The sequence below is a fragment of the Pocillopora verrucosa genome, chromosome 8, assembly GCF_036669915.1.
Source record: "Pocillopora verrucosa isolate sample1 chromosome 8, ASM3666991v2, whole genome shotgun sequence".
Lineage (NCBI taxonomy): Eukaryota > Metazoa > Cnidaria > Anthozoa > Scleractinia > Pocilloporidae > Pocillopora > Pocillopora verrucosa.
In genome coordinates, this window is record NC_089319.1 from 11,632,126 (window position 1) to 11,645,534 (window position 13,409).

The 13,409-nt window shown below is 36.9% G+C and overlaps 1 protein-coding gene and 1 long non-coding RNA gene across 2 annotated transcripts; both read right to left on the reverse strand.

Moving 5' to 3' along the window:
• Positions 1-2,646: 2,646 nt before the first annotated feature.
• On the reverse strand, positions 2,647-6,691 carry LOC136283095 (uncharacterized). Its single transcript, XR_010718546.1, has 2 exons — positions 6,556-6,691; positions 2,647-4,041 (listed from the first exon to the last, which is right to left on the reverse strand). It is a non-coding gene; the product is annotated as an uncharacterized lncRNA (long non-coding RNA).
• Positions 6,692-9,811: 3,120 nt separating this feature from the next.
• LOC131787286 (uncharacterized) lies at positions 9,812-13,343 on the reverse strand. The gene is made up of 2 exons (XM_059104383.2): positions 12,828-13,343; positions 9,812-11,789 (listed from the first exon to the last, which is right to left on the reverse strand). Exons 1-2 carry the CDS (start codon positions 13,294-13,296, stop codon positions 11,305-11,307), a joined length of 954 nt encoding a protein of 317 aa, XP_058960366.2. The 5' UTR covers positions 13,297-13,343; the 3' UTR covers positions 9,812-11,304.
• Between the last annotated feature and the right edge of the window lie 66 nt (positions 13,344-13,409).

The window sequence follows — 13,409 nt, forward strand, 5'->3', positions numbered from 1 at the left end:
CACACAAACATGACATAACACGTTCTTTTCTTCAAACACAGTTTGGATCATCAGTCGGAGGAAAATTATAGAAAATTTGATATCTTGAAGTTAAAACTCATCTTTTTGTGGCTAAGCTCTCTATGAAAACTTTTCTTTCAGTACGTATGGTTAGGGCAAAGTCAACAGATTCAAACTGAAGATAGTGAATACGCAATACCCTAATGCAGCAAGTAACCAAGAGTTGACCTCAAACCTCTTTGGCTGATCAGACTATAATTTTATTCAAATCAAAATCCTGGTTTGGCGCTTTGACCCATGTGAATGTTTGCTTTGACCCATGTCAATGTTTTTAAATAAAAGAGCGTGTATTTAAGGTACGCCATGACTCAGCCAAGATAAAAGTACGACCAATTTTGATAATCAAAGGCTGCTTGGAGCTACCTCATTGTTTGTCTTAATCATTCGATTAAGTGGTTTCCTTTGTTTCTCTTTCAACTAAAAGGTGTCCTACTTGGAATGTGTTTATGTTAAAAAGTACATGATCTTGATGAGCAGCCATTATCTAAGTGTCTTGTTAACATTTTTGAGAAAAAAAAGTCTAAGTGTTTGATATATGTCTTTTCCCTTTCAGAGCAAACTTTCTTCTTCCCTTCTTTCTGTAAGGGAAATGTGCATTCCCAAAACAGGAGTATCATCGCCTACTTGTCTTCCAGCCCCTTTCCTCTTCCGTCCGTTACGGTGATTTCATGACTGTCCCTTTGCTTATTTACTAGTATGTCGAAAATTTGAACAGTTTTTGTTGGAAAGTTCGGACTTGATGTTTTCTACATTTCTTCGACAAACTAATTTCTTGTTTATATTTGCAAGTGTGAGCCGAATATTTACGGTATTTGTAGCTATCCTCGTTGTGATACTCCTCACACTGGGTCAGAGACTCGCCTCCCGAAACACAGCTGCCATCGTCCACACATTGTTTCCTCCGTGAGCTGATAGATCATTTGAATGGAGACTCCTTGCTAACCGAAGGGCAAGATAATTTTCATTAGTTGCTCTTGATTTAGCTTACATCTCTTTTTGCTTTCGCGCAAATTGTGCTAACTGACACAGACATTATTACAGGGACACGACTCATCATCGTTTCAATTTCACTTTTATGCGCTTTCACGCCCTCTTGCACTTCAGTCGTTTGCTTTGATATAATGCCTCATCTGAGAGAGATTAAACTCCTGCAGATATTCCTCACAGGGCGAACCAGTGGGGACGTAGTTGCTTGAGAATAAGAGTAAGTAACAGTGATTATACTCTGACAATTCAAGTTAGCACGAATCGTGTGTTCGTGATTCCAGTGTGATTTTGATAATTAGGAGCATTGAATGAAACAAAGGTTATAATAATGCAAAAAATACTTCGAATGTTCTCGCTGTATCCCTTCAGTTCTTAAGGGCATCTCTGAGGTAGGTTAATGTTGTTGATTCTATTTAACCTACTGGCGACAAAGGCTTGAGCTGCATTTTTGTCTCGCTAGATCGAAAATCGACTTTCCTACAATCCATCGTTTCTAGGTACCTGCTCTGAAGGCCGTCTCGCATGGGATACAATCAATTTGAAGCAATGAACCGCTATTCGATAACGCCATGAATTTCCAAAGACAAAAAGCATTCGAATACCAATACGAGTGAAGAAAATTTAACTGTGTGTCGTGATTTACATCAACGATTCCTTGACCCTCGATACAGGTGCAACGCAATATACCCTCACCTCAATTACATTTCGCACATACATATTTTTCAAACATATTTTTCAACGCCTTTAAACTTTAAAGGCCCACTTCCAACCTTGATGCAACGCGGTCGTCTGTTTTTGTTTTGAACTAGCGCTTTTGTTTAAATAGCGCCTCTGATTGGTCAGTTATTTTTAGCTTGTCACGTCTCGAGATACCTTCTGCGTTTTCTCCGATGAATTTGAGGAGGTTATCAAAATAATTCTGTTTGAAACAATTCTGTACGTTTTAATCTGGTATGGAATCAGATGAACCCATTGATTTAGTAGATTCCGAGGCAGTAAACGCTTATGGATCGGTTGTTGCTAATGAGGAACGCGAAAATCCTTGCGAGCATTTCGAAGAAGGTGAAAATGTTGATCCACCACGTTTTCATTTATTCATCAATTTTTTAAATTGAAGTTTGCCATCCTTGTTAAATACGAATTAGAGTCAGTTGAAGTTTCCTGCCCGTGGAGAGAAACTTGCGCTCGAAAGAGTGGTCGAGGTTTTTGTCGATGCAAAGCAGCAAATAAGAATTGTAACGCAAACGGTCAGTTTCGCTGACGTTCCTGCGATGAAGTGACTAAACTTAAAATAATTAAACGCCTGGCAGTCCGATATTTTTCCATATTTCTCTTCGAAATCAAAAAAATATTTATACGACAAGCAGATATCTATATGATATAGTAGTTCAAATATGATATAGTGGCTCAACTAGATATCTGCTTGTCGGAACGAGTGCATGCTGGGGAGTCTTGTTTCCACTGTTAATGCTGAGTCCCTAAGAACAGACAGAAATTACATCATCTTACAGACCTATGATCTTGAATTTGAGGCAGGAAGCCACTCGCAGAGATACTCTCGGCTACTTCGGAGTCACTCATTTTCACAGTGTGAAAAGAAAAGATAACTTTCAGTTTATTAAGTTACTCATAGTAACAAAAATCGCCCTAAACTTAGATTGGGTTCACAATCAATATATTTATAACTGAATTCCCTTATACAATAATACAACTTAACGTGTGCACTGAATGAACCAGAGGCTCCTACAACAAACCCAGTCTTAGTACTTACGTTCTTTATTCAACTTACATAATGAGGGTGTTAGGTTGCTGGGAACTTGAATATCTTACTCTTAGGGATCTCGTATCGGTAGTTAGTAATGGTAATAGGACTGAGTGGAGGCCAATTCAGTCTGTAATCATACGTGTGATAACGAAATCGGACGACCGCACAGCGAGAGTCCGATTTGTTTATCACGCGCGAGTTTGATTACAGACAGAATTTAAACGACACGAAGTCTTATTACCAATTAATAATAAAAATTTAAATTCCCGAGAAAATAAAAAATTCTCCAATTTGAAGAAAGCCCCAATTAAGGAGTCTGCACACTGTTTCTATGATGATTGAAACCACGGTTGTGATTAGTTGATTTAAACTACAAGTTTGAATATTCGTTGATTTAAACTACCTATTTGAATGTAATTGGCTTATGGAACTGTCCGATAACAACTTGGCAAGTGAATTAGTGGAAATAGGATTTTTTAAACCAATTACAGTCGAGGAAATCGTAATTTTTATGAGTAAACAAACAAACATTGTGCCGTTTAGGAATAAATTTTAGGAAAAACTTAGCACTCCTTTTTTTTTCACAATTATAGGTAACGATGAAAGTCTACCTTTACCAGGGAGGGGTCACTTCTAAAGTGGGACTACATCCAAGCATGATTTCATGTTTTTTTGTTGCAGCAAATTTGTCGAATATTCTCTTTGCGAAAGCCTGGCAATTGGAAAAAACCAGATCATATATTTTACCAAGTTCTTGGTTTTCCAGAAGGAAATGGATTAAGTCACTCATGGTTTTCAGTTGTTGGCAAGAATCAAAACTTATTCCCTTTATAGGTGTTCTTCTACGATCTTTTCTTATATAACATTGCACATTTTCGATATGGTTACTCCTTTGCATTTGAATAAAATGGCTATTTTTCTCGATTGAATACCAACAGTTGTCTGTTTGAAGAACGACAAACTGATGGTTATCTAATAGTTGAATTAACTGATTATCATAAAGAGGGCATTTGTAAACTGCAATACTCCTAATACACTCCTTGGTGAAATTATCATCCAGCATCAAAATTCTTAGATCAGCATCGTTGAATTTTATTTCTCCCATCTCGTCCCAGTCCATCATTAGCTGGCTTTGCCATTGGTTTGCATAGGCCTGGTTTACAGAAATTGTTTGTAAAGAGGAACTCATTGCACTTTGCCACACTAAATTGGTTAGGAAACGTCAAAATCTGAAAGGGAAAAGAAAATGTGAATCTTACATGTTAAGATGATATTATTAACTTTTTTTCAATAAACACTGCACTTTGAACACCAAATCATTTTGAACCTGAGTGTGACGATAATCATCGTTGACATAATGAATTAAGTCTCAAATTTTGAAATCTCTAAGAAACCGTAACTTATACCTGATTGTGTTTAGAACGATTTTAATAGTACCGTTTGTTTATAAGGTTCACTTGGGATCTCTGCTATCTGGAAACAGATGACCAGTTGTGTATATGCTGTAAAACACAAACCAAAACATTTTTGTGGTTTTAAACTATCAGCTCCCAGCATGATATGGTTAGGATCAGTGATGTCTCTTTTTTATGTGAAAAGATTTTTTATTTCCCTTACTGTACCCCAACGATTGCATTTTCTTATCGAAGCAAAAATAATTGATTATTTACGATTTTCGTTCTGTTTATCATCCAAATGCGATTGCTTGACCAAATTCGTTTTTGAAAAGGAACATAACTCAGTGCTGATCATTAAGACGCAGAAGAAAAAAAGTTGCGAACGACCTTGGAAGAGCTTGACGTTGAGTGCATGTTGGAACTTATAAATGCGTGTAACGAGTTTTCGTTAACTTTTCTTCTTTCTTTCTGATTAGAAAGGAGGAGTGTAGTTCTTTAGTATTATTATGCAGAGTGGTGTAATACACGGCAGAAAAAGTTAACTCACAACAAAAGAAGCTAACAAAGTGGTTAGTAACAGTCTTTGATCTATTTTGCAACTGAAAAACTACAAGCATTAAGAAAACTGTTGTTTCGATTGAAACCGATGGTCTAACCTAACACACAAAGACATTTTCACGGTTTGAATAAACTATTTGTGTACGCCATTTACGCGCTCTGTAGTATACATACCCAGAGCTATCTAACAATTTTTTTTCATGTATATCGTCACTTAGCAATCACATGATTTTACCATGCAATTTGGAATGAATAGGTAGTCGTAACCGCAAATTTCCCTTGTTTTCCAGGCTCCTGCAATTTTGTTATCTTTGAAAAATTGGATCAATATCAGAATCTGGGCAACTGATATTGATCTACTTTGGTTCAATACTGATATTGATCTGATCACGAAATGAACGATCAGTTCAGTTGCCGAGTTTACTATGTGCCATCTTCTTAACCCATAATAAAAATCCTTTAAACTATGTCTTCGATTTTCAAAAGCGGTTTTGCTCTCAAATTCTGAAAAAAATTAAATCGGGAAGTGAAATTGATACTGTAGAGAGTTATATGATTTAACGAAGAAACATTTTAAACTCGTGAATCGCGCGCATGCGCAAGAGCGAGTTGTAGATATGATGTGGAGAATGGCACTGGCTCGCTCGCTTGCTCGATTCCTGTAAACTTTTTTCCGATTTTAGGCTTTTCAGTGCATTTGATAGTTTTTGGCGAGCAAAAAACAAACGAAATGGATAAGAATAGTGGTGGGGTGAAAAAGAAGCCAATGATAATCTTAAAAGAGTTTTTTTTTTTCGTTTTAGTTTCATGCGACTGGCAGGCATGCAAGGATTCACACCGAAATAACAGAACAACCTTCGTTTTTCATAAAATTGTAATTTACAATCCTTGAACTTGAAAAAAATCCGAAGATTCATTGAAAATATCACTTACCGCGAAGCGCTCGGAGTTTACAGATGTTCAAAAGCTTTTTCTGTTATGGCGTGAGATTGAGGACAAAATCGATCATTACGTTTCGTATCGTGTGTTTTTCCTGTGTGAAGCAACGGAAGACGCCGGCGATTGACGAAATTACAGGTTAACACGAAAATCAAATAACACTTAAACAAACAATCTTAGCTACTGGTTTTCAGTGAATTTTTAAAGAACAATTTTCTTTTAAGTTTCGAGACAGTTTGAAGATTCAAAATACATATTACGCATTATAATAAAGCTCGGATATAACACGTACTGTCATTGGTTGAAAGAGCGCGCTCTATGAGAGTATAGAGCATAGAACTGAGCTAAAGCTGTCACGCCATCTGCCAAATCGTACTATGTCCGACCTTTTCCGGGACTTCTTTCTAGCTTTTCTTTCGTTAATTGAAAGTGAAATTTCGGAACAAGCGAGCAAAGGTTTGCAAAAATGCCAGGCGCAGTAATTTACATTACTGTAACGTGAGCAGTGACAAAAATCCTCAAAGATAAAACAAGATAGACAGTGAGTTTTTTTAACGGTTTTCACGCTCAGTTAGATTGCGAGTTTACGTACGGTAATAAAAATCAAACACAGCTAACACTTGTATAATAATATAAAGTTTCGATTTCAAACAGAGAAAAAACAGGAATGATGAAAAATATAACCTGGCATAACTGTTAAAATTCATACTAATCATGACGGTGTCAGAGCGACTTAAGGTCTATCGCGGCTAGCTAATCATGGCGATCTTCGGTCATCGCAATGGAGCAAGCCTCAGGAACTAAATCGACTACCCTTCGAGTGAAAAAATAAGAGCTTGCCCTGATTACCTTTCCGATGCGTTGAGTGGAAGGCCAGATCAGTCACTGCAACCGAGTTTTACGGCGCTGTCATTCCGAGCGATCTTCATTTCTTAGTGAATTCGGCTGTTGTTCATTCATAATACACTCGCCTTGAAAAGTTTGTTTTCTACTTGTCATGTGAAATAACTTGCATATTTTTGTGAGCCACGATTGGGCCGAATTTCACTGAACATTTCACTTTCAGATCCTGTATTAGAAACTAAAAAACTTCAGGCAAAAGTGTTAAATTCGACATACCGAGCTATTTTAGTTTGTAAACTATTGCAGAATATGAACTTTGATGGTTTGACATTTTTGATAGATTTAGTCTTGTACAGCCAATCAGATTATTTGAACCATTCTAACAGGGATTCTGATTGGCTTATTGTAGCGTGCTTTATGAGAGTATAGAGTATGCTGACGACACTGTTGTTCGATTTGGCAATAAGATTTGTTTTGAAAATTGAAAGTAATTCTTGGGGAATTTAACGGATTATTTATTATAAAACAAATAGAGAAGCCTTGACTGTGCTCTGTTCTGTTGTAAAGCACGCAGGAAGCGGCTAGAGCACGAAAGAAGTGTAGGGAGGAAACAAGAGACGTAGTCGAGTGTTTCTCCCCACTTCTTAACTCAAGACTTCTCTATTTGTTAACTAAAATGCGTAAGTTATACTCCACAAAATTTATAAATAGGCCTGAAATGAAATTCTATCTTGTTCTTGATTATACGTTGACTAGCACGTGACTTAAATCTACCCAGGCGGAGATCCAAAATGACGGTGGTAGTCTTGGTTTAGTTATATCACCCAAAACTCGTTCCCGTTTGTCTCATTTGATAAAGAAGGAATCGTTAATGTTTTCATTAAGACAGTATTGCCTTGATTTTCTAATATTTACAATGATAGAGAGTAAATTTCACTTTTCACCCACATTTACTTCCAACCTTTTCTTTTGAACCAGAAACAAAAATGAGATACGTTTAAAACACGACATCATCCACCCTTGTCAAATGTAATAGCATGATCATTTCAATTGTAATGCCTTCTTATCCCAACGTTACTTTATTTCTTTGCGACATTAGCGAACACTGGACTACTGCTCGTACTCTAGATATGACAATCAACCACAAAATTCCCTAAACCAGATAACATTAGACATAATCCAAAAAATCATGTGTCAACTCACGAGTTTGCTCACAGAGCACTTTGATTCTAGATCATTGTCGCTATATGAGTTGCATGTTATTGCTCAGGATATTTATTTCTGCCTGGTGACCAGTTGCCAGCTAAAATATTCTCCCAATTCATTTATGAGAACGGTTAGTTCAATGGCTAAACGCGCACGAGCTTTATGAATCAGTTCTTGAATTGAACACAACGCACGTAGCGCGCTCTCTTGTCGTCAAACACTGTTTTTGGATCAACAGTCCGCGAACAAGTGTAGCAGACTTGGTATCTTGAAGTTAAAACTCACCTTTCTCTGGCTAAGCTTCAGATGAAAACTTTTCTAAGGGCACGTACGGTTGATGTAAAGCCAACAAATTCAAACTGAAGATAGTTTTACTGACACGATGCCCTAACGCAGCGGGTGAGAAAGAGTTGACCTCAAATCTCATTGGCTGATCAGACTATACTTGGCAGGTAATTTAGTGTTAACAACTGGGTTGAAAACGTAAATTAGCCACCGTAAAGGGTAAAAAAGCTGACGTTTCGAGCGTTAGCCCTTCGTCAGAGCGATTAGAGCCAATCGCTCTGACGAAGGGCTAACGCTCGAAACGTCAGCTTTTTTACCCTTTACGGTGGCTAATTTACGTTTTCAACCCAGTTGTTAACAATAAATTACCTCCTATACTCTCCCACCGACGCAGCACCACAGTTTCTTTAGAAACTTACCCCTTTATTCAGACTATACTTATATTCAAATCAAAATCTTGGCCGCTCATCGCTTCGACCCATGTCTTTGTGGTCAGGCCCTGGGCCGATCGTGCAAAATTGCCGTAAGTACTAAAACAAGTAACGACCTAAAACCACCTAAAACCACCTACAACCACCTACAACCACCTACAACCATCCACAACCACCTCAAAAATTTCAACAACCACCTACAACCACCTCAAAAACATCTACAACCACTCGCAAACTATCTAAAACCATCTAAAACAAGGCAATCATTTTTTTTAGTCTACTATAACGAGTTATAAATGAAAGAGCGTGTAATTTAAGTACACCAACACTCAGCCAAGATAAAAGTACAACTGATTTTGATAATCAAAGGCTGCTTGGAGCTACCTCGTGGTTTGTCTTAATCATTCGATTAAGTGGCGTCCTTTGTCTCTCTTTCAACTAAAAAGTGTCCCACCTGGGATGTGTTTTTGTTGAAAAGTACATCATCTTGATAAGCAGCCACTGGGTAAGCGTCTTGTTAAGACTTTTGAGAAAAAAAGTCTAAGCGTTTGATGTCTTTCCCCTTGAATGAGAAAGGGGAGGGTTTTTTTTTTTCCAAAGAGGAAAGGCTTGGTAGAAAATTGATGTTCCACACATGTGATTTGATACAGAGGAAATCTTGCTGGCACATTACTCATAGCAAAAGTTTTAGAAACAGAACAAGTCACAAGAAGTCTATTCAAAACTAAATTACGTTACCTTTGCATTTAGTGAAAGTCAAAAAAGCCAGATTATGCAAGCAGTTTCGAGCTATTTTTCTAAACCGATGTTAGAAATTATTGTGTAGAACAAAAACTGAAGCTTTCTTTTAACGGTCATATAACAATATCAAGACATTTAGCAACTTTTTGGATTTCTGCCGAAGTTTTAGCAACTTTCTGGCAGGATTTTGGTTGTCCATCCTAAGACACGTGTGCGTGTAGTTTTTCCGTCAGACGAGGCGCACAAAAGATTGCGGTTTCACATGTTACCCTCAACACTCTAACATTACTATTCATATTCTCCATACTGCTTTCTTTACATTTCCTGTAAGTCGGACACGGAGAATTTGTTTGACAATCAGTACTTTCTTAAATTAATGATCATATCCTTTATTCTGATGATCTTTACATTTGATTCAAGGATGATACTGTATGGAGAAGTTAGAAGCCAGTCGCTCTTAGTGCATATAGGATTAAGAAAATGCTTTTTGTAGCTAAAGGAAATTGATGTTTCCAAGGTGGCTGAAAAATATTTTTTTCATTTTTCATACTGATCAAAAAGGTTATTAATTATGATATATCATTTTCTCTCTAAAAAAGGAATAAAAAAATATAATTTATTTGTCAAAGTGTACAACTTCATATAATCAGCATCAACAATTAATTTATCTCTAACAATTTACTTCAGTACTTGTCCTTAATCCAGCTGTTTCAACTGCTTAACTCCTAAAATCTGATTTTTCATTCTTCCCTTTAGCTGTTACTTATCTCCTTGTAAATTAGTTACCAGAATTTGGTGTTAAATTAAGATAACTTCTACCTGATAAGTTTGAGTATTGTCATTACCTGATTGCTGGGTGATGTATGGATATTATTGAGAGAAAATACATGTTTATCACATCTGAGAGTTAAAGGGTTAAGGTAAAATGATAAAGATTGTGTACATATTGTTAAATTTGACAAATGGTACTTTGTAAGAAAATCTCCTGTAAAAAATTAATATCAAAATACTTTAAAATGTCTGTTACAGTATTTATTTGGTTAAATGCCACCCTCATATGAACACTGCCCTCTAATAAATGCTGCATTTTAGAGCAGAAACATTAATAAAACGCCACCCTCAATTAATCACTGTATCATGATCAGGGCGTGAAATTAACTTTTTTTTCTGATAGCCACTTGGCTTCTAAATTCTTCAAAGTGGTAGCCAATTCAAAAAAAGTTGGTCGCCATTTTCAAAGACAAACAAAATCTTTCTTTACGCTGTCAGCGTTCTAGATAGACCCTCCAAAATTAAGTTAGGGAAAAGATCTTTAACGTGCTACAAAGTGGACACTAGGATGGATGATATACAACGTTCAGGCTCATCTAAATCCAAGATGGCGTCTAGTTATTGATCTAGATGCATGTGCTACGTTTTGGAAACAAACTTAACGAGGAAGTTTGCCGCGGATTTATCTTTGCAAATCTTTTTAATGCACTAGATCTCTTGGTAAGGTTATGATGACACGTTTTAGTCGCCAATTTGGCGACTAACTTTCAGGATTTGGTCGCCAAAGTGAAAAATTTAGTCGCATTGGCGCCTGTATTAGGCGCAATTTCACGCCCTGATGATGTGGTGTTTATTTGAACAATAGACTCAAAAAGCACACAGTGACCATTGATTAATTGCAGACACAAATCCTCTATTCACTTTATGTATTGCAGCAGTATTAACATGGAAATATATGTGAAATTGACAACAATACAAAAAATGACTTTTTAGAACAGCACCAAAACACGTTTCTGCTTTTTACAATGAGAATGGTTAGTTACCATACCATTTTTGCGAGTAATAAATTGGATTTTAGATAAATGCCCCTTGTATAAACGCTGCACTTGAATCACAAAAAAATTGAATAAATGCTGTGACATTCAATTGAATAAATATGGTAACTGAAATAATTTATGTACTTTCACACCAGTACAACCTTAACTATTCAAACAATTTTCTTTATTGGATAATTAAATAAATCTTAAAGAATGGTTCTTTGTCATGAGTCTTCTACATAAAAATTCTAAATCAGTTTTAAATTATTTGGTTTGGGAATAATTCACATTCTCTCACACCAGTACATCTCAATCTTGTATGGAAGGATAACTTTATCTGTTTCTAGTTTGATATGTTTGTTTAAAATTGATATAATTTTATCAATTTCCATTTTCTTTTCTTCATCACTTTTCACCGCTATGACACTAATCGATAAAAGCCTCCTTACAAATTCATCAAATGTCATGACCTGTTCATTCTTAAAACTTTCATCACCTTCTAGTGACCCAAATTTATCAGATGCCATTACCAAACTCTTCCATTCACCACTTTGTGCTTTTGGCGTGTTGGACTGCTCATAGAGGGGAAGAATGACATCATTGTCCATTTCTTTTACCCAGGGTACAGAGTGATCACGTGCATTCCAAACCAGACCAAACTTGCCACCAGGAACAAGTACACGCTGAATTTCAGAAAGCGACTTTTCATTGGCGAACCAGTGGAAACTTTGTGCCGCTATCACTGCATGTACTGAACCGTGAGGCAAACCTGAAACATACCAAAAAAAAAAAAAAAAATTGATACTGAGAAAGATGTTCTTTCATCTTGTCACGAGTGTGGGACAAAGAAAAATTTTGAGTCCCCATCAGGAATCGAACCTCAGACCTTTGGATTTCATGCTCCAATGTTCTACCACTGAGCCACAGAGACTCTACAGTGAGGGAGGTCTATTACGAAGTGGATGATGGATGGTCTTTGATATTGTACCCTTAAGACTGCAATAGATAAAACTGGAATGGATCACTGTGTTATGTTTTTGAAATGAAATGGTGAATAATGCTTCATGAGCTATTAAACAACCACCTTCCCTGGCCACTAGTCATTGGGTTCTGAAATTTGTCAAAATCTTCCATTTAGCATGCAGAATACTAAGAGGAATTCCTGTTTGTTTTCACACTCGAATAATGTTTATTATAATTTTTAATATCGCTTAAGGTAGAGGTTTCCATGAAAGCACATTAATGGTAGTCTACCACAGCTCAAAAGGCCTGGTTACTCTCTTCACCATCACTTGTTAAAGGCTGTGTTAACACATACATGTACAATAATTCTTTTCACGACCCTTTCAGAGTTGTAGTCTTGTTTACTGCAGTCAGCAAACACTTATATAGGTGGACATACGGGTAAGAGTACTTCTGTTTCTCAAGGTTACTACAAGCTACTTTTATTTAAGTCCTTGGATTCATAAAAATGCCAAATGCTGAATGCATAGAAAAAGAAGAGGAAGCAGTGTTTTCATTCTTTTTAGTTTCAACTCAAGTCTTCTTGTATGAAAAGGCTCTATGATTAAAGTATTTGTTAAAAGAATGAGTGATAATATCCTGGAGTCGAGTGTTTATTCATTGTATAACAACCTCTGTAGAGTGCTCTACCAGGCACTCTTGAGCTCTACTGCCAAAGCCAGCTGCCCCCCATCCCCACCCCCTAGGCCAATAAAAGTGTCCTCCACCATCCATCGTCGACAGACTTATTGCATCTGTTCTTTTAGGATAGATTAACTACAAAATCACAAGATATAATCCATACCAATATTTTCAGCAGAAAAATCTTTCATCTCTGTGGCTGGAAATTTTTGTTTAAACTCTTCTCTCATAGAAAGAAGCGGCTCGCTTGCAATTATTTCCACATTACTGCCGCGAAGAACCTTGAGTAAAACATCAGTGAACTTCCCTGTTCCTGCTCCAAGCTCTAGGATTCTTACTAGCTGATTAGATGAAGCATCTTGGTGTGAAATGCCAAGTTTACCAATCAAGAACTTTACGGCCTCTTCTGAGTAAGCGGGCCTGACCTGATCATAAAGTTTCGATGTTTCAAACCCGCTCTTTGCAACATGATGGACAGTTCCTTGTGACATTGTGTAAGGACAGTATTTAGAAACGGAAAAATATTTCTTCTGAACAGAAGAACTTTTGAGCCAAGAGTAAATTCTGGTCAACGCACGTCGACGCAGAGTAATGCTAGGTACAAAACTGTTCACATGTAAGACTTGCGTCATATTCCGTTTACACCCGTTCGATCACCTGAGTTACACGAGCAAATTTGCGAGCAGGTTCTTTCAGCGGTTTCATTAACTTGCAAAAATTAGGTGGTGTAAAGGAAAGATACGAG